At 47.4% G+C, this 20,214-nt stretch overlaps 1 protein-coding gene across 1 annotated transcript in view; it reads left to right on the forward strand.

The window, feature by feature from the left end:
* Positions 1–20,214, forward strand: part of PERM1 (PPARGC1 and ESRR induced regulator, muscle 1) — a 59,285-nt gene that overhangs the window by 10,709 nt on the left and 28,362 nt on the right. The window contains exon 2 of the mRNA XM_069241118.1: positions 357–3,714. Coding sequence (XP_069097219.1) covers positions 1,668–3,714 — 2,047 coding nt within the window. The 5' untranslated portion in view covers positions 357–1,667. The remainder of the gene's footprint in view (positions 1–356; positions 3,715–20,214) is intronic.

A 20,214-nucleotide genomic window follows, 5' to 3' on the forward strand; every position in this document is an offset into this window, starting at 1 on the left:
CCAAACTCACCAGTGACTGAAGAGGGACTTTCAGTTATAAGCCAGACCTGTTGGCATTGTCAGTGCTTGCTGTTTATCTAGCCTGGTCAGTGATGTTTTTCCTGCCTTTATTCATCACTGATATTTCTTTGACCCCACGCTGATCAGTAATGTACCTCTGCCTTCTTTAATTGTTGGTTTTCTCTAACTCTGTTCATCGGGGATGCCTGTTGTTTGATTTGCTCAGTGGGATTTTCTGCCTGCATTCATGGGGTGATGGTTGGGCTGCAAGTATTAACCAGAAATGTTCTTTCTTTTTCTGTTAATTCTGTATTTTTCGCTACATGTACTAATCAGAGATATTTCTTTGCTTGTAGGTTGTCCAACGTAGGTTGTGTGTCACCAGAGAGTCTCCTTGGTATAACGGCTGTCCTGCTCTCGTGGCTCGACCAGAAATAACCTTATGAGTACCCAACGTGATCACAACACCTCATAAGAAATCTGGTAGCGGTAATCTGTCATACGTGTCTTCACACAAAACAAGTCATCAATGAGGATGTTTTTACATCGCATTTTATGAGACTGCAGACACTGTTCTTCAGGTATCTCCTGAATGAGTGATGGTTAGCCATGGCCTGGCCACAATGTCCCAGGGCCACTAACTACTGGACATGTAAGGCCAAGGAGAGAAGCGAGTGATGAGAGGTGGGGTGTGGCATCCACAGTGAAGTTGCTTGTGCATCGCAAGTTCTATCCTAACCACCCTTCCTGCGCACTGCTACTCGGGATCTGTAACTCCAGACCCTCAAAGAGGAACCTTTGTTACCAAGAGTGTAGTATGCATTCAAGAGAACAAAACTCAGGCTAGAGAGGAGGCTCTTCAAAGAAACCCTTCTTAATACAAGACACCACTCCCTCCTCTCAATTCACAGAAAATACATTTTGTGTACTGAGAGTGGAGGAACAGGAAACTGTCTCTGAAGATACGTAATGTTGATGAAGCCTTTTCAGCCAGTACCTGACCCAAAGCAAAACCTCCAAAAGGCAGGACTTATCATCACCAAGAAAATAGCACTAAGTCCTGGTCATAGAAAGAATATACATGCATAGAATATTGATTCCTATGACTTCATATATTTCTCACCGGTAACCCTTGGAAACAGATCTATCCTCAAGTTCCACTATTCTTACAGGAGCAGGCTCGAGGAAGTACAGCTTACTGTACACGGATCTTACAAGGTCAGGCCTCAGAAAGCAGAGCTAAGTCAAATGGACCTCAGATCTTAAAGGTTCAGGGCTCAGATAGCAGATCAGTATCACATGGTAGACAGATCTCACCAACTTAGCAGTCGGGCAGTAGAGCACCCCTTCTTTCTACACAGGTAATACTTGGGTGTCAGCAGCAGGGATAGCTCTTTGATTGTACAGATTGAATAAGATCAGTCATCAGAGAGCAGATATATGCCTCAGACAACACATATCTTACCGACTTAGTGCTCGGGTGACAAAGATGTCTAATGCTTCAGAGATCACAGTGTTAGGCTCTAGGCTGCAGCACTGTCTCTCAAATGTACAGTTTAGTACCACATCTTTCAGAGTAAGATCACTCCATGCACACACCCACAGCTTGAACAGGAGTCGTTATCCTTGACCCACATCACCACTGAGCGTCACTAATTACAAGAGCCATGGATAACTTTGAGTACAGCATTCAGCTGAACGATCGTGACTGGGCTGACTTTTTCTCTGAAGCAGAGGAGTGTCACTTAGAAGAAGCCTCACTGGCCACAGCGGATGACCAGATCTTGAGTGACACAGACCCAGAGGAGAACCTGCAGGAGGAAGGCCCCACCAGGAGAAGCAGGCAGATCAAGATCAGCCTGTGTTCTGGGGAGCTGGGGCCCATGTCTAGAATTTGGGCCCCCACCGTTCACAATATTTGGGGCATATCAGACAACCATGATGTCACGCCGGAGCTCCACCTACCACGCGACCAGGATGTTCTGTCTGGCAGCGAGGATGAGGAGGACGAAATTAGCTCAGTTAGCAGGTACCTGTGTGACAGAGATAAAACGTGGCAAAATCAGCTAGACTCAACCATGTTGAAAACCCAGATGGTATCATCCTGTCCATCAAGGACAACTCGGACATCTAGAAGCAGCAGAGACATTGTGTCCTGTGAGGACCTGTCTCATGGACAAGAGGGCAAAGGATGGACCCCAGAACACAATGGAGCAGATCCCCTAACTTCTACTCTGCCTAATCCATTCTCAAGTATTCAGCAATCCAGGATACCATATGCCAAGGTAGAACCGTGGAGAAATCCAGGACACAACCTGGACGTTACAGAGAGGCCTGAGGGTAGCCTTTCTTCATCAATGATGGGATCCCCGATTGAACATAGTGAAGAAGACTCTCCTGGTGCAGATATTTTAAGCACAGGCCCAGGGACTGTGTTTGCTCCAGGCCAAGGCAGACTTTACCCTGTCTTGATGGTGGGACCACAAGGTGAAAAGAGTGCAAATGCCAGACTCTCCACTCTCCTGCCCCTGGCCTGCGATGACAGCAGTCAGAAATCTATACATATTTCTTCTACACAAGGAACCCAGTTGGGAAAGTATAGAGGCCAAGGTGCTCACTTGATCAACAATGGCCAACAGAATATTGAGGAGGGAAGTTTGGGGGTGGAACTTCCTATCCTGGGGGGCTCAGGGGATGAGGAAGTAGAGGACTCAAGAGGTGAGGAGGTTAAAAGCCCAAATTGTAACAGGCTTAAATGGCAAAGTGAAATTGACAACCATCATAGCAAAACTCAATGGTACCCCCACCTGGATAATCTAACAGAGAAGATGAGTTTGGGTGAAGAGGTCCATGGTTCACTTCCAGATGGCAATGGAATAAGACGTTTTGGACTGCTGGACTCAATGCCTGGAAGCCAAACAAGAATTAAAACTGAAGGACCAGTGGAAGACATGGCAGGGATCGACAGAAGCGTTGGGAAAGCAATATCAGGAGACCCCACAGACCCTGCACCATCGACTTGCACTGCAAATCCTATCTGCATACCTAATCCAGATTGGGAGCAACAAGAAGGTCGTGATTCTGGTTGTTTTGCGCCTTCCATTCCTGATGTCTTCACTCCTCCTGAGGACAAATTCACCATGACTTTTCCTGAAACCTATGACTTCTTTTTGTGTGAAAATCACGAACAAGGAGAGCCCAATGCCCGAAACATTCAAGCTAACAAACCTGAGGCATTACTAGTGGTAGACAGTGAGGAGGCTATGAGTGCCCCAGAAATCTATGAATATTTCTTCTGTGAAGGTGAAAAGGATGATTGCATGCTAGAGAGGACCCCGTTGGTGCAAGGATGGTGTAGCAGGACTCGTCCACCATCCCCTCCAGCCGGTGAACATTCTACAGAAGATCAGCCCACCTCTATATCCTTTCCTGAAGCCTATGAGCATTTTTTTGATGACAGCAACAGACCTATAAGCAGTCACAGAGGACTCTTTGGCATGTCATCCTTGAGGGCTACAGGAGTGCCTGCGGCCTGGCGGTCTTTTCTTCCCCAAAGGATCCGCATGCAGGTGAAACCTGTAACCTCCATAAGTACAACTGAAATGAAAGCTGGAAGACAGAGACAGCTCTTTCCCCTTCTAATGAACCCACATCTCACCAAAGAGGAGAGCCAAGAGCAGGGGGAAGCTTCCAGAAAGGCTATCGCTATAAGAGGTATCTTTTTAATACATTTGTGTTTTGGGTGTAGATCTATCTATCTATCTATCTATCTATCTATCTATCTATCTATCTATCTATCTATCTATCTATCTGTCTCCCTCTCTCCATACACACAAACACACACACACATATATGTATGTATTTATAGATATGCATGCATGCATATATATATTACCTAGTTGTGGTTGCCACTAGGTAGTTACAGTTAGGACCTAGTTTCCATAGACGAAGCGTTTTTTTGTTTTGCCAATAACTTTGGCGCTGCTTGACGAATCTTCCAGAAATTTTCAAAACTCATACTTTGGTCAGTTCAGCTGCTGTCTTGAAAGTGACGGGGTGATCCATCAAGTGGGGGGTGAGAAAGAGGGGGGTTCCAAAATGCGTTTTCTCCATTCATTTTTTCATAAGGTCTTTAGACATGTCTACAGCCCAAACCGCTGAATGGATTTTCATCAAATTTGGCAGGATGCTAGATCCTGTTCTGCAGATTACACTTTCTGTGGTTTGGTGTAAATCCGTTCAGTAGTTTTGGAGATATTAAAGGTTGAAAAATATGATTATCTAATGACCCGGATCCACCTGTCCCCTGCTGATATCTGATTGGCTGCCAACACTTCAGCAAGGAAGTCCCCCCCCCCCCCCCAACAAAAAAGTAAAAAAATAAGAAAAGGGCCATGGTAGACTCATCCTGACCACTTAGCTCTGGTGCTCAGACCACGACAGGGCTAAAAAGCATTAAAATAAAAAACTCAGAAAAATCTGCAGATCCGGATCTGCTGATTTTTCCGTGATATATATATATATGTTTTTAAAAAGGGCGGCCAAACAATTATATCTGCCCTGGGGGGTGGGGTGGCCCCAGGGGGGCAGGAGTGTAGCGTGGTCCCCTGTACATATTTACTAATCACCCCGGGGAGGTGGCGGTCCCCAGGGTTGGTGGGGGAGGCTGTAGGGCCTCCCCCACATAAACAACAGAATTTGAGTGGAGGATGTGGTGGTCCCTGGGGAGCAGTGTGCCCCCCCATTCTAATTACTCATCGCCCTGGGGAGGTGGCAGCCCCCAGGGCTAATGGAAGCTCTAGGAGGGGGCCCTAGACACCCCCCTCCTTATTAAAGTCCCCAATTCCCCAGGGACCTGGCCCACCTGGGGGCTAATAAAAAGAAAAGGGAGCAGCCACAATGCGCAGTTTTTTTGCCAAAAAATTTACTGTAAATGCTACATTGACAATATGATCATGTTATCAAACATGTCGTGTGCTATAATTTGTGGGGTAATTAGCAGTGCATGGCAAGGGTGCAAGTTCTAGTAACCTTAGGGCAAGTTATAGTTACTTGAGATAACTCTAACAGATGAATTTATATGGTTTTGTATGTTTAAAATGTGAGCTTAACTATAACGTCCCTGTAACCTTTGTTTTTTTAAGTGAATTTCTTTGTTTTTTATTTCTATTTCCTAACTATAAAGTCCCTGTAACCTTTGTTTTTTTCAGATGAATTTCTATGTTTTTTTTAACGTAAACTATACGTAAGTCTAACCACCACCGCACACAGCCTTCGCCTGTGTGCGGTGGCAGTTGGCCACAGGGCCTGCAGCCAATCCCCATAACAACCCAACCCCATGCTGCACACAGCCTTTGGCTGTGGACAGCAAGTGTTGGCCTCAGGGCCTGGCCTGTGGCCGGGCCCAATCTGAGCCAACCCCTATAACCACCCAACCCCGTTCTGCGCACGGCCTTCTGCCATGCACATCGGGGATTGGCCACAGGGCCTGGCCTGGCCTGCGGCCTAACCCTAGTAACCACCCAAATCCATGCCTTGCATGGCCGAACATTCTGTTTCTCTTCATGTGAAAATGGGCGTGCGAGGGTGTCTCTGGGTGTGAAAGTGTCTGGATGTGAAAGTGGGTGCATGGAGGGTCTGAGTGGGTCTGTGAGTGGGTGAATCAGTGTCTGAGCGGATGTGTGAGTGGGTGCATGAGGGTCTGAGTGGGTCTGTGAGTGGGTGCATGAGTGTCTGATTCTGTCAGTGGGAGCGTGAGGGTCTGAGTGGGTCTGTGAGTGGGTGCATCAGTGTCTGAGTGGGTCTGTGTGTGGGTGTGTCACTGTATGAGTGGGTCTGTGAGTGGGTGCATCAGGGTTTGAGTGGGACGGTGAGTGGGTGCGTGAGTGTGTGAGTGGGTCTGTGACCGGGTACGTGATGGTCTGAGTGGGTCTGTTAATGGGTACATCAGTGTCTGAGTGGGTCTGTGAGTGAGTGCGTCATTGTCTGAGTTAGTCTGTGAGTGGGTGCAAAAGGGCCTGAGTGGGTTTGTGAGTGGGTGCATGAGTGATTGAGTGGGTCTATTAGTGGGGGTCTGAGTGGGTGTGTCAGGGTCTGTGAGTGGGTGTGTCAGTGTCTGAGAAGGTCTGAGTGGATGCATGAGGGTCTGAGTGGGTCTGTGAGAGGGTGCATGAGGGACTGAGTGGGTTTGTGTGTGGGTACATCAGTGTTTGAGTGGGTTTGAAAGTGGGTGTGGGAGTTCATGAGTGGGTCTGAATGGGTGCATGAGTGTCTGAGTGGATGTGTGAGTGGGCGCATGACTCTGAGTGCATGTATGACTGAATGAATTAGTGTATGAATGAGTTCTATGAATCTTTTTTACATTTGTTTTGGTTATTCGCGAGTAATCTTGAATAATCTTGAATATTGCACGTACTGAAGAAAAATAGTTTCAAACCCATAATTTGTCCCTCAAGTATCCCTAAATCACACTCCTGGAATCAGAGTACCTCCACCCTGACCCCTTGTGCTACTTTTCATTTTGTTTTTCAGCCCCAGGGACCGTGTGCCGGGCCTTAAATTGGCGGTCGCAACTTTCTGTTTAGGTTGTGGCCAGCCAATTACAGCGCTTCCATTTGCACGAACATTTGTGAACTTTATGAATATTTGTGATTTATTCGCAACCTCAGATATACAAATTTGGAGTTGCTTTAAATTTCCTTCAACTACTGAACAGATTCACACCAAATATGCAAAAGCGTAATCTGCGTACCAAAACCTACCTTTCTACCAAATTTCGTGTCATTCCTTCCAGCAGTTCAGGCTGCAGTTGTGCCTAACGGTCCTAGGGAAATTAACGTTGGAACCACAACTTTTTTGACCCCACACCACCTTTTTTATCAGCCCCCGCTTGATGAATCACCCCAAAACTTCCCATGCAGAAGAAGAATAACCGGCACACTTTTTTAGGAAAAGTTTGTGAGAATTCATCAAACTGTTTCAAAGATATAGGCAAGTCAAAAAACGCTTTTTCTATGGAAACATGGTCCTATCTATAAGTACCTACTGGCGAACGCCGGTAGGTTATTTGTGTGTGTATATATATATATATATATTTTACTTACAGCAAGTAGGCTTTTAACTTAAGAATGGTGGTGGGGGGCCCGGCCCCTGCCACAGCTCCAAGGACCACTACTTCCCCAGGGCTTTTATCATAAGAACGGCAGAGGGGGCCGTGCGCCACAGCCCCAGGGACTGCCACCTCCCTGGGACATATAGGGGGTCATTCTGACCCTGGCGGTCATGGACCGCCGGGGCCAGGGTTGGCGGGAGCACCGCCAACAGGCTGGCGGTGCCCCGCAGGGCATTCTGACCGCAGCGGTTTGGCCGCGGTCAGATGTGGAAAACCGGCGGTCTCCCGCCGGTTTTCCGCTGCCCAAATGAATCCTCCATGGCGGCGCAGCTCGCTGCGCCGCCATGGAGGATTCTGACACCCCATACCGCCATCCTGTTCCTGGCGGTTCGCCTGCCAGGAACAGGATGGCGGTATGGGGTGTCGTGGGGCCCCTGGGGGCCCCTGCAGTGCCCATGCCAATGGCATGGGCACTGCAGGGGCCCCCGTAAGAGGGTCCCACTTTGTATTTCAGTGTCTGCTTTGCAGACACTGAAATACGCGACGGGTGCCACTGCACCCGTCGCACCTTCCCACTCCGCCGGCTCCATTCAGAGCCGGCGTCCTCGTGGGAAGGTTGTTTTCCACTGGGCTGGCGGGCGGCCTTTTGGTGGTCGCCCGCCAGCCCAGTGGAAAACCCAGAATCACCGCAGCGGTCTGACGACCTTGGTGCGGTGTTCTGGCGGGGGTACTTTGGCGGGCGGCCTCCGCCGCCCGCCAAGGTAAGAATCACCCCCATAATGTAAATAACGTGGGGGGCCCCCCCACCTCCCAGGGGTATTACCTTAAGAATGGCAGGGGTCCATGCGCAAGCCCAGCCCCCCCCCCCAAGTCTTGAGGCCCACCACCTCCCTGGAGCTATAATGAAAGAGTGAAGGGGTTCCGTTTGTCCATTTTGGACTCCGGAGCCCTAGGGACCACCACCTCCCCAGTACAGTGCTCTATGAAGTGGGGCGCGCAGCCCCTTCAAGGAGCCACTGATCGCCCTGGGGCCCACCACCCTCCAAGGCTGCCTCCTGCTATATCCCAGGGTGCCCACCCCTGGACACAGCTGATAGCTCCCGCCAAGCAAAAGCAAACAAAGTTTGCTTTCTGACAAACTGTTCAGTTTGAATGTCATAGCTATGTGTGGATATCATCTAGTAAAGAGTCGCCTGTGGCTTAGTGGTTAAGGTCTCAAGCCTCTACCTCAAAGATTGAGGGTTGCAGTCTAGGTGTGTTAGAGGTCCTTTGCCTGATTTGTTTTCTTTTTAAATTCAAATATCTAAGATACATACCGAAAAGTGATCTTACTCTTTTTAAGTGACAAATATACTTTTCTTTTCAATTTGTCCAAAAACATCTCATTCTAAGTATATCATCCACAAAAGCCTAAAAAACTCTCTATCTCTCTCTCTCTCCCTCTTTTTCTTTCTCTCTCTTTCAATCTCTTTCTCCCAATCAGACACCCACTCAGGCCCTTACACCCCCATTCACAGACCTACTCAGACACTCACGCACCCACTCACAGACCCATTCAGACCCTTGTGCACCCACTCACAGCCGCACTGAGACCCTTTCACACTCACTCACAGACCCACTCAGACACTGACGCACCTACTCGCAGAACCACTAAGACACTGACACACCCACTCTCACACCCAGACAGACACTCTCAGAGCTACTCTCACACCCAGATACACCTTATCACATCTCTTCTCACACCCAGAGAGTCAGGCCGCAGTCAACTCTCGCAGTGCATGGCCAAAGGCTGTGTGCAGTATGGGGTTGGGTGGTTAGGAGAGTTGGCTGCTGTGCACAGCCTGAGGCCAACTGCCGCCGTGCACAGGTGAAGGCCGTGCGCGACTGTGGTTGGATTAACGTATAGTAATGAAAATTACTTTACATTAAAAAAACATAGAAATTCACTAAAAAAAACAAAGGTTGCAGGGATGTTATAGTTAGGATATAGAATTTTTTAAAACATAGAAATACACTAAAATGACCAAAGGTTCTAAGGACGCTATAGCTAGGCTCACATTTTAAACAAACAAAACCATAGAAATTCACCTGTTACAGGTAGAGTAACTATGACTCATTTCTTAAGGCAACTATAACTCGCACCCTCGCCATGCCCTGTTAATTACCGCACATATTACGTCAATCATGACATTTTTGATAACATCATTGGTAATATCAATGTAATATTTGCAGTGAAACTTTTGACGAAAAAACTGTGTCTGGCAGGGCACAAGTTATAGCTACGTTAGGGAACGAGTTATAGTTACTTGAGATAACTATAACTATAACAGGTACACCAAATTTGGCATTAAGGTAGCTTTTGGTCCAGAAAATAAATCTGTATATCTAGGGCTGCGGATCCAGGAAGATCTCCTGCTGAGATCTGATTGGCTGCCAACACTTCAAACAAAAACTGTCGGCAGCTATTTTAGGAATCGGCTTCAGCTGAGTCCCAAAAAAAAGTAAAAAAATAAAATAAAAAAAGAGAAAGGAGAAGGGTATGTATACCTCTAAGCCCCTAGCCTTGGTCCATGAGTCTCCTGAGACCCTGCCAAGGCATAAAAGTCTATTTTTTAAATCACGGAGAAATCTGCTTCTCATTCCGCGGATCTCGCTGGGATAAAAAAAAAAAACGGTCTCCTGCATTTCAAACCGATTTTGCCTTCAGGTGGTCCAGAAGCATTTTGGGGAAAAATAGATGGGGGGGTGCATGGGCCCTACTAGGGCTTTCAGAAGCTTATTAAGTATGCAGGGGGACTATGTGGCCTCCTGCACCCAGGGGACCGCCACCTCCCCAGGGCAATATATTGCATATGTGGGGTGGGGGGCCACCTGGGCCCTGGCAACCTCCATCCCCCCTGGGGCAATATATTGAGTACACAGGGGGGGTCATGCGGCCTTCGGACTGCCACCTCCCCGGGGCAATATATTGAGTATGCAGGGAGCTGTGCCCCCCACACCCCAGGGACCACCGGGACTACAACAAAAATTAAGTCATGGGGAGGTCCTGCAGCCCTCCATCCCCCTGGGACTGCCACCTCCCCGGGGCAATATTTTGAGTTTGTGGGAGAGCCACGCTGCACCTCTGGGCCCCAGAGACACCACCTCCCTGGGGCAATATATTAAGTATGGAGGGACTGTGGCATCCCACTCCCTGGAGACCACCACCTCCCCGGGGCTACAACCAAAATGAAGCCATAGGGGAGGTCCTGCAGACCCCCACATGGCCCCTGGGCACTGCCACCTCCCTGGGGCAATATATTGAGTGTGCGAGGGCCAAGCTGGTCCCCCCACACACTAGGACAACCACCTCCCTGGGCCTACAAGAAAAATGAGGTAATGGGGGGTCCTGTGGACCCCTTGAGCCCTGGGGACTGCTACGTTTCAGGGGCAATATGCAAACAATATGCAGGGCTGTGCTGCCCCCCCAAACTCCGGTGACCACCACCTCCCTGGGTCTACAACAAAAATGAGGTAATAGGGGGTCGACAGGACCCCCCCGGCCCCTGGGCCGCCACCTCCCCCGGAGCAATATATTAAGTATGCAAGGGGGGCTGTGCTGCCTCCCCCACATCCTGGGGACCACCACCTCCCTGGGGCTACAACAAAAATGAGGTATTGGGGTCCTGTGGACCCCCCTCTGTAACCCGGAGACTGGCACCTGCCGGGGGTTATAAATATATTGAAAGAGGGGGTCCATGACAGACCCCAGCCCTGGGAACCACCACCTCCCCGGTGCCAAATTGAAAAGAAGGAGTAGGGCCGCATGGGCCCCGGTGTGGAGCTATTTATAGCCCTGCAGGCTGCCACCCCCAGGGCCGGTTCCTGCAGCCTCCTAAGTTGCCCACCTTTGGGAGGTAGCTGTTTGCTTGGCAGGAGCTGGCAGTTCACGCCAAGCAAAAGCAAACGTAACTCCACTTTCAGAATGCTCCCTCTTTAAAAATCTCCCTCTTGCTAAAAGCAGAGCTTTAAAAATGCTCCCTCTTGCTGAAAGCGGAGTTCTCATCTCTTTCCCTACCAGCTAATATGCATGCAGGGAAAGAGATGAATAGATTGCTTTCGCACATAGGGAGCTGCTATTTGCAGGAAACAGGAGCCGGTAAGACCACGGGGGCCTTGAGGCACCCCCTGCGGTCCCCATAAGTCTTAACTGGGTGCCTAGGTTGGGGCCAGGGCACCCATGAACATTTGGCTGGGCCTCAGGGGATGGAGTCCCAGTAGCTGAAGTTGACCTATGGTGGGTGTCACGTGGTCCCCCTCAATTTTTATTGTATGTATTTGGCCCCGGGGAAATGGTGATCCCCAGGGCCCTGGTCCACCCACCCTGCATTTTTATAAATATAGCTCTGGTGAGGTGGTGGTCCCCTGGTCCTGGGGGGTCTGAGCGCCCCCCACTTTATTTTTATTATTGTAGCCCCGGGGAGATGATGGTTCCCAGGGCTCACGGGGGTCCGCGTGGTGCCCCCTTATATTAATATAATGTAGCCCCAGGCAGGTGGGGGCACCCTATGGCCTGGGGGTTCCACGCTGTCCCCACATTGTTTTTTTAAATATAACCATGGGAAAGTGGTGATTCTCGGGGGGTCCTGTGGGCCCCCCACTTCATTTTGTTATTGTGTCCCCAGGGATGTGGTGGTCCCTGGGGCATGGGGATGTCAACATGTCCCTTTCACAAGTATAAAGGTGTTGCTCTGGGGACATGGTGGTTCCCGGGGGCCTGGGGGGATCTGTGTGACCCCTCCCCCATATTTTTTTTAATGTCCCAGGGAAGTCGTGGTCCCCAGGCCCCGGGGGTTTGTGTGGCCCCCCTAACTTTTTTATGATGCATGCCGGGGAGGTGGTGGTCCCGGGGCCTGCAGGGGTCCACAAGGCCCCTCCATATAATCATATGTCTATGCAGCCCCCACGCACATTTTTTAAAAATAGCCAGGTCCTGTGGCCTACCCCTGCTTCACACTGCCAAAGGCCATGCGTGTGTTGGGTGGTTATAGGGGATGGATTGCAGGGCCTGGCTGCAGGCCAGGTCTTGCGGCCAGCCCCCCCGCACACAGCCGAAGGCTGTTTGTGGTGCAGTGTTGGGTGATTACAGGGGCACGGCCAAAGGCCAAGTGCGGTGCTGGGTTGGGTGGTTATAGGGGTTGGCCGCAGGGCCAGGCCTGTGGCCAAGCCCTGCGGTCTATCCCCACCATGCACAGCCAAAGGCCACACGTGCCTTGGTGTTGAGTGGTTATAGGGGATTGCCCACAGGCCACCATTCGTTGTGCATGGCCAAGGGCCGTGCACAGCCATGGTTGGTTTAACTTATAGTAATTTTTGTTTAAGGACTATATTTTATTGGTTTTCCATATAACACAAATTCAAACCATAGAGTGCAAGTGTCACAAGATCACATAGGTAAATCCTCAGACAGAGAGAGAGATCCAAGGGTCTATAAGCAAGGGACACGTCACACATGTCAGCCCAGTGACCTCCTCTATCCTGGGGACCACCTCAGTCCAAAACTATTGGACCCCAGCACATATCTAAGCCAGGTGTAGGAAGCAGGCATCCTCCTCGGCACATGCTTACTTCTAGCTGCCCTAGAGGGATCCATTATGTTTAATTTGTGAGGAGCTACATGGATGTGATGAGAAAATTGAAATGTAACAGTTCAAACCTGTTATTGCAAGAGACAATACGCACCAATTCTAAGGCTTGTGACCAATCAGCATCAGATATTGGAACCAGCTTCCGCTCCCAGGCACCACACATCACACAGTATTTTGCCAACATGTCCCCCCTAAGGGCCTTATAGAACAGGGTAATCAAGTGCTTTCCTTCTCCCCAGGTAACCAGGCCCCCAGCACCTCCGACACCCTTGGCACAGCTGGGAAGTCACAACACACCTCCCTCGCAACACCTTCCGGTTTAGCATACTGCAGAATGTGACCGGGGCCTATTTCAAATGTGTCCTGAGCCTCCAGAAATGAGATGAAAAGCTCCCCATGGTACTGATCACCCGCCACCTGACATCCCCCACTTTCCATTGTTCCATAGACATATTATCCTCAATAGCCCAAAATAGGACAAGATCCCAAATTCACAATTCCCTATCAAAGGGAGCCCAGCGAAGCACCCTTCTCACCACCTGTCCCCAGAGAGCCGCAGTTCTGACCAGATACCGTACTGGGTATTCCGGTTGACCTCTCACCTTCATCAAGAGTTGAGGGAACATGTCCACACCAAGAATGCCCTGGAAAAGCCTTTTCTTCCAGGTAACAGTTTCAGTTAGCCACCTTGCAGCGTGCTGTAGATGTGCAGCATAATAGTATAATTTAATATCCAGAATTGATAATCCCTTGTCCTCCAGATCCCTTCGGAACATAGTTAGCACCACTCTATTGCAGCGCCTGTCCCAAATGATGGAAACTAACAGACTGTCCGGACTAGAAAAAAGCTGCGGGGTCAGTGGAAACAGCAAATTCTTGACCAGATACAGACAATGCAGGAGGAACACCATTTTGGCATTGCAGCCCTACCCATCACTGAAAGGGGCAATCTGTTCCAAAACAGAACTGAGCGCTCACAGCCTGACACCACCCTATCTACGTTGAGGTACCTATGAATTGCCTCGGTGTGGGTGACCCAGATATCTAAATATCGTGAACCCTACAGTTCCGAAGACTGACTTCTGGCAGGCTGATCCACTGACCGTTTGCAGAGTCCCACCAAAGGAAACAGAAGTGATTTGTGGGCATTGACCTTGAGACTGGAGACGCTTCCAAATTCTATCAGCAGGTGCATCAACATTGGTACTGACTCACCTGGCGACCTGAGATACACCAACGCATCATCAGCGTAAAGGGATACAACGTGGGTAGAATGTCAGACCCGAATCCGCCAGAAATTCCTACGGAGTAACAGAGCCAAAGGCTAAACTGCTAGTGCAAATAAGAGCTGTGAGAGGGGGCACCCCTGTCTGCCCTCTCTACCACCCACTCAGGCCTCGGATAGATCACCGCCCACTTGAACACGGACAGAGGGGTCAGTATACAAATGCTGCACCAAAGAGCAAAATTTGGGTCCAAACCGCATCCCCTGCTACATGGTCATCAGATAACAGCATTCAACCATATCAAAGGCCTTCTTCAGGTCCAGAGATATCAACACCATCTCATGCATTGTTCCCGAGTCTCATGCAAGACATGTGCTAATCGACGTAGATTACAATTTGTGCTGTGTGCTGGCATAAAGCTGCATTGGTCCTCATGGACCAGCTCACGTATAAAACCACACAACCCAGTGGGCAGAATTTTGTATAAGATCTTGATATCTGAGTTAAGCATAGTGAGCGGCCTATACAAAAAGGGGTTTGTTGGGTCCCCCCCCCAGACTTAAGCATAAGACAGATAATACCCAGGCGCATAGTTTCCGGCAATACACCCCTCTCCCGAGCCTCAAGAAGAACCTCTAATTACTTCTCCCGTAGTACAGCAGAGTACAATTGATAAAACTCTATCTGAAAGCCATCCCCACCCGGAGTCTTGGACCTTTTCAGAGCCTTTATAGCAACCCTTACCTCCTCCAAAGATATATTCTCCTCCAATTCCTGCATATATTTGGGCACCAATTGAGGAAGGTCCACTCTCCAGATAAAGCCATTTAAAGCCCCTTCAGGGCCCAATGGACCAGCCCAATAAATGGCACGCAAATGATCCACCAAAACAGCCAGAACGTCTTACCAGCCAGTGACCAACATGCCCGCAGCATTCCTGAGTTGCAATATGGGAGGGGATTCCACCTCTCGCCTGAGTAACAATGCCAACAGTCGGCCTGATTTACCTCCCTCCTTATGTAATCTCTGATAATAGGGTTAAGCGTCAATTTAACAAGCACCCCCCAACTCCTGCAAATCTTTCTATGCAGTCATAGAGTTCCAGTCCCAGTGTGCGTCTCCATTTTTCGTACGTCTGTCAAGTGCCTTTCCAAATTCTCAAGCTCAGCCTCCAATAGCCTTCAAGCTCTACATACAGTCCCCATACATTTCCCTCAGACAGCCTTCACTGTTCATAGTACCCACATTCACCTCCAAGTATTCAGTCACAGAGGTAGTCAACACTTCCCGACAGGCCACATTAGTTAAGAGGTCAAGAGGCATGTGCCAGGACCGAACTCTTCCCCTCGAAGCCCCCCAACGCAGTCTAAGGAGCACAAGAACATGATCAGAGAGGAATTGCCCTAAGTGTGTCACTGCTTCCACTTGTGAGTGATCCAGGTCCCCCAATCAAAAGCGATCCAAGAGACTAAAAGTGTTGTGCGTTTTTGAGTGACAAGTGTACTCCCAGCCCTCCAGGTGCAGCTCCCTCCAACCGGCCAAGAGTCCCAGATTATGCTTGACCGTGGTGAGGGACCCCACCATTAGGGGCTTAGTCCCCTGCTGTGATGGTCCCTCTTCCCATTCATAACAAATTGAAATCTCCCACCCATATAATGGGAGCTTTACATCATTCTCCAGCAAATCTGATGTTATCATAGAAGGATCAATCATCTGTGTTAGGCGTGTATAAATTCAGGATTGTAAGTGGCTCCTCATCCAGTGTACCTTGAAGAAGGAGATAACGCACTTCCATATGTGCTTCGCTATAAGAATGTCTAAAGGGAACCCCCGGTGCCATGCAAATGGCTACACCCCTTGATTTTGACTAGTATGAGGCAGAGAAGAAATGGAGATTCTTTGATTTTCAAACTGGGCATGATCCATTTCCCTGGATGCCCGCCAAATGCGATCTCTGTCTTTATAGTTCAAAATGAGGCGATTGTTGGTTACTGGGTGCAGCAGGCCGGGTTTGGCACCTTTTCTTTGTTGCAGCAGGTCCACAGTTCTCATGCTTTGGATCTTCTTGGTACTGGTCTTCCTCTGTCAGGCGAATGTGTTTCAGCCCAGCTGGGCTGCATCGAAACACACTGGGAGAGAAGCCAAAATAAACATCTATCTATATAGCTATATATACAGGGAGTGCAGAATTATTAGGCAAATGAGTATTTTGACCACATCATCCTCTATATGCATGTTGTCTTACTCCAAGCTGTATAGGCTCGAAAGCCTACTACCAATTAAGCATATTAGGTGATGTGCATCTCTGTAATGAGAAGGGGTGTGGTCTAATGACATCAACACCCTATATCAGGTGTGCATAATTATTAGGCAACTTCCTTTCCTTTGGCAAAATGGGTCAAAAGAAGGACTTGACAGGCTCAGAAAAGTCAAAAATAGTGAGATATCTTGCAGAGGGATGCAGCACTCTTAAAATTGCAAAGCTTCTGAAGCGTGATCATCGAACAATCAAGCGTTTCATTCAAAATAGTCAACAGGGTAGCAAAAAGCGTGTGGAAAAACCAAGGTGCAAAATAACTGCCCATGAACTGAGAAAAGTCAAGCGTGCAGCTGCCACGATGCCACTTGCCACCAGTTTGGCCATATTTCAGAGCTGCAACATCACTGGAGTGCCCAAAAGCACAAGGTGTGCAATACTCAGAGACATGGCCAAGGTAAGAAAGGCTGAAAGACGACCACCACTGAACAAGACACACAAGCTGAAACGTCAAGACTGGGCCAATAAATATCTCAAGACTGATTTTTCTAAGGTTTTATGGACTGATGAAATGAGAGTGAGTCTTGATGGGCCCGATGGATGGGCCCGTGGCTGGATTGGTAAAGGGCAGAGAGCTCCAGTCCGACTCAGACGCCAGCAAGGTGGAGGTGGAGTACTGGTTTGGGCTGGTATCATCAAAGATGAGCTTGTGGGGCCTTTTCGGGTTGAGGGTGGAGTCAAGCTCAACTCCCAGTCCTACTGCCAGTTCCTGGAAGACACCTTCTTCAAGCAGTGGTACAGGAAGAAGTCTGCATCCTTCAAGAAAAACATGATTTTCATGCAGGACAATGCTCCATCACACGCGTCCAAGTACTCCACAGCGTGGCTGGCAAGAAAGGGTATAAAAGAAGGAAATCTAATGACATGGCCTCCTTGTTCACCTGATCTGAACCCCATTGAGAACCTGTGGTCCATCATCAAATGTGAGATTTACAAGGAGGGAAAACAGTACACCTCTCTGAACAGTGTCTGGGAGGCTGTGGTTGCTGCTGCACGCAATGTTGATGGTGAACAGATCAAAACACTGACAGAATCCATGGATGGCAGGCTTTTGAGTGTCCTTGCAAAGAAAGGTGGTTATTTGGTCACTGATTTGTTTTTGTTTTGTTTTTGAATGTCAGAAATGTATATTTGTGAATGTTGAGATGTTATATTGGTTTCACTGGTAATAATAAATAATTGAAATGGGTATATATTTTTTTTTTGTTAAGTTGCCTAATAATTATGCACAGTAATAGTCACCTGCACACACAGATATCCCCCTAACATAGCTAAAACTAAAAACAAACTAAAAACTACTTCCAAAAATATTCAGCTTTGATATTAATGAGTTTTTTGGGTTCATTGAGAACATGGTTGTTGTTCAATAATAAAATTAATCCTCAAAAATACAACTTGCCTAATAATTCTGCACTCCCTGTATATATATGAGAAAACAAACTGGTCCTGCTTCTGGCGCGCTCTTTCATGTTGGTGCAGGTGTGAGGAATGGACCATTTCCTCTCATGAATCCAAAAACAAACAGTTGCAAGCAACTTCACCACCGCACTCCAGGAGGAAATTATTTCTTTTTATTGCAGTCAGGATTAAATCACCATCCTTCACCACTGACGCGTTTCGACCTACTGGTCTTGATCACAGTAATCTTAATCTTAATTTCCTCCTGGAATGCGGTGGTGAAGTTTGTTTTTGGATTATATATATATATATATATATATATATATATATATATATATATATATAGAGAGAGAGAGAGAGAGAGAGAGAGAGAGAGAGAGAGAGAGAGAGAGAGAGAGAGAGAGAGCCCGAGAGCCCACAGTTAAACGTTAGTTCAGCAAGCATAAAGATCTAAAAACCAATTAAATTTGTCAGTTACGATTTTAATTGTGTTTTTTTCTGTGAATTTCTCGGGTTTTTGTAATATACTGTAAGCACTGTAATGTACCAATTCTAGCACTATGCAAAGCTTTCAGACATGTACAGTATGGACAGGCCCAAGGCCAGTAGTGACTGGCAGTGGGTTGTTCAACCCTCTGCCCATGATTTCTATCAGGGATTTCACCCAATTATAACCTTGATTAAGTTACATTTGTGATTAAAAATTGTGATTTTATTGAAGATGGTATTGTTGCATTCACAGTTTCCCTGAAAACAGATTATATTATGGTAAATTATTTTATTATGTCTCATTCATGATATTACCATTACAAACGTATTATTTTTTTCTTTTATTATAGCAGAAGGCACCTTTATAAAAATAGAAAAATGCAGTTTTTTGTATGTCCAAAATAATTTATTTTCTATTCCTATTATTTTTCTTCCCTGTTTTATCTAACATGATTCCTTTTTCAAGTACAAGAAAAAATCTTTTTTGACATTGCAGAATATCTTTATACATTATTATCATGCAGCAATTTATTTGGAACAAATTCACAAATTCTTCATATGGACGAAGCTACAACAGTCTTACTTTTTAGAAGAAAAAAAAAGAAAAACCACAATGATAATCTTCAATTACACACAGCCCGAGTTTGTTCAAAATGGAACAGCCGAAGAAAAATCAGCCGACACGGGTTTCACGTTAACCAACCACGTAAACTAAATTCATAACTCTTTCAAACCCACCAAGTAACTTTTCCTAACTCCGATTTCTCATCAAATACTTTACACCAAATGACAAAAAGGACATTCCTAAGTAAATTTCACTTTAATAACCAAGTTTTGTTTAGTTGCATTGAGTGTCTATTCTGTTCGGCAACATTTCCTATCAGAGCAAAACACATCTTTTTTTACCTCTCCTCCCATTAATTGTTTTCTGCTGCATGGCACTACATTAAAATTAACAGATCCGTTCATAGGCACCAGAGCTATTGGCAAATCAAAAATACCTGTTCAATAGAAGGTTGCCCTGAACCAAAACAACAGAGTAGCAATACCTCACTGTGCATATTTAACAAATATAAATAAATAAAAAAACCACTATGGCATAAACCATATATACAAATGTGCAAAGTGTAATATACTACGTATCACCATTATTGAGTGCGGGAAGAGGCTATGACTCACAAAAGCTGAAGCCTCGATTGGGTCATGATGCTCCTCCCCTTCCTCTGTATAGTTAATTGTGGGTTGCTGGCCTTGTAAACATGGTCTGCAAGTAGAGATGGAGGCAGTAGTTGGGCTGGAAGAGCACTGCAAGAGGTATTAGGGTCTGATATAACAAGAAACCATACTACACTGCTTGAGTGCCTATCTACTTGCCTGCCTACTACTGCAGACCAGAGAGTCCCTGGAAGCAGGAGACTGTCTTCCATCCCTCTCCACTGGGTCTACAGTCAGATTTATTCTTCAGCCCCACCCTGGGAAGCAAAAGTGGCAGTGTCAAAAATAATGTATAGCAGCCCTAACTAACCTCACTACCCACAGCTCAAATTTGGGATTCATCCGGGGCACCAAACAGGACATGACAGCCCAAGTAAACGCAGTGAGCACCTGCTTCCACACCCTGATGATGCTGCTAAAGATCTTCAAATGGCTACCAGTAAACACCAGGAAAATGATTACCCGGGCCCATATTACCAGCAGACTTGACTATGGCAAAGCACTTTATGCAGGAATCACCAAGAAGTTCTTAAAGGCCTCAAACCATCCAAAACTCAGCAACAATCTCATCCTCAACCTACCTCACTATACCCACGTCACCCCACATCTCAGAGAACTACACTAGCTTCCCATACACAAACACACCCAGTTTAAAGTGCTCACATGTACACAAAGCACTACACAACACCAGTTTTGCCTACATCAATTTCCACTTACATCCTATACTTCTCTGTTCAACCAGACTCTCATTAGCACACATACCTCACATCCAGGAAGCACCTTCTCCTGCCTCTCCCCCAAAACAATGAACGGCCTCCCACACCAAATCAG

The sequence above is a fragment of the Pleurodeles waltl genome, chromosome 6 (assembly GCF_031143425.1).
Source record: "Pleurodeles waltl isolate 20211129_DDA chromosome 6, aPleWal1.hap1.20221129, whole genome shotgun sequence".
NCBI classification, from domain to species: Eukaryota; Metazoa; Chordata; class Amphibia; order Caudata; family Salamandridae; genus Pleurodeles; species Pleurodeles waltl.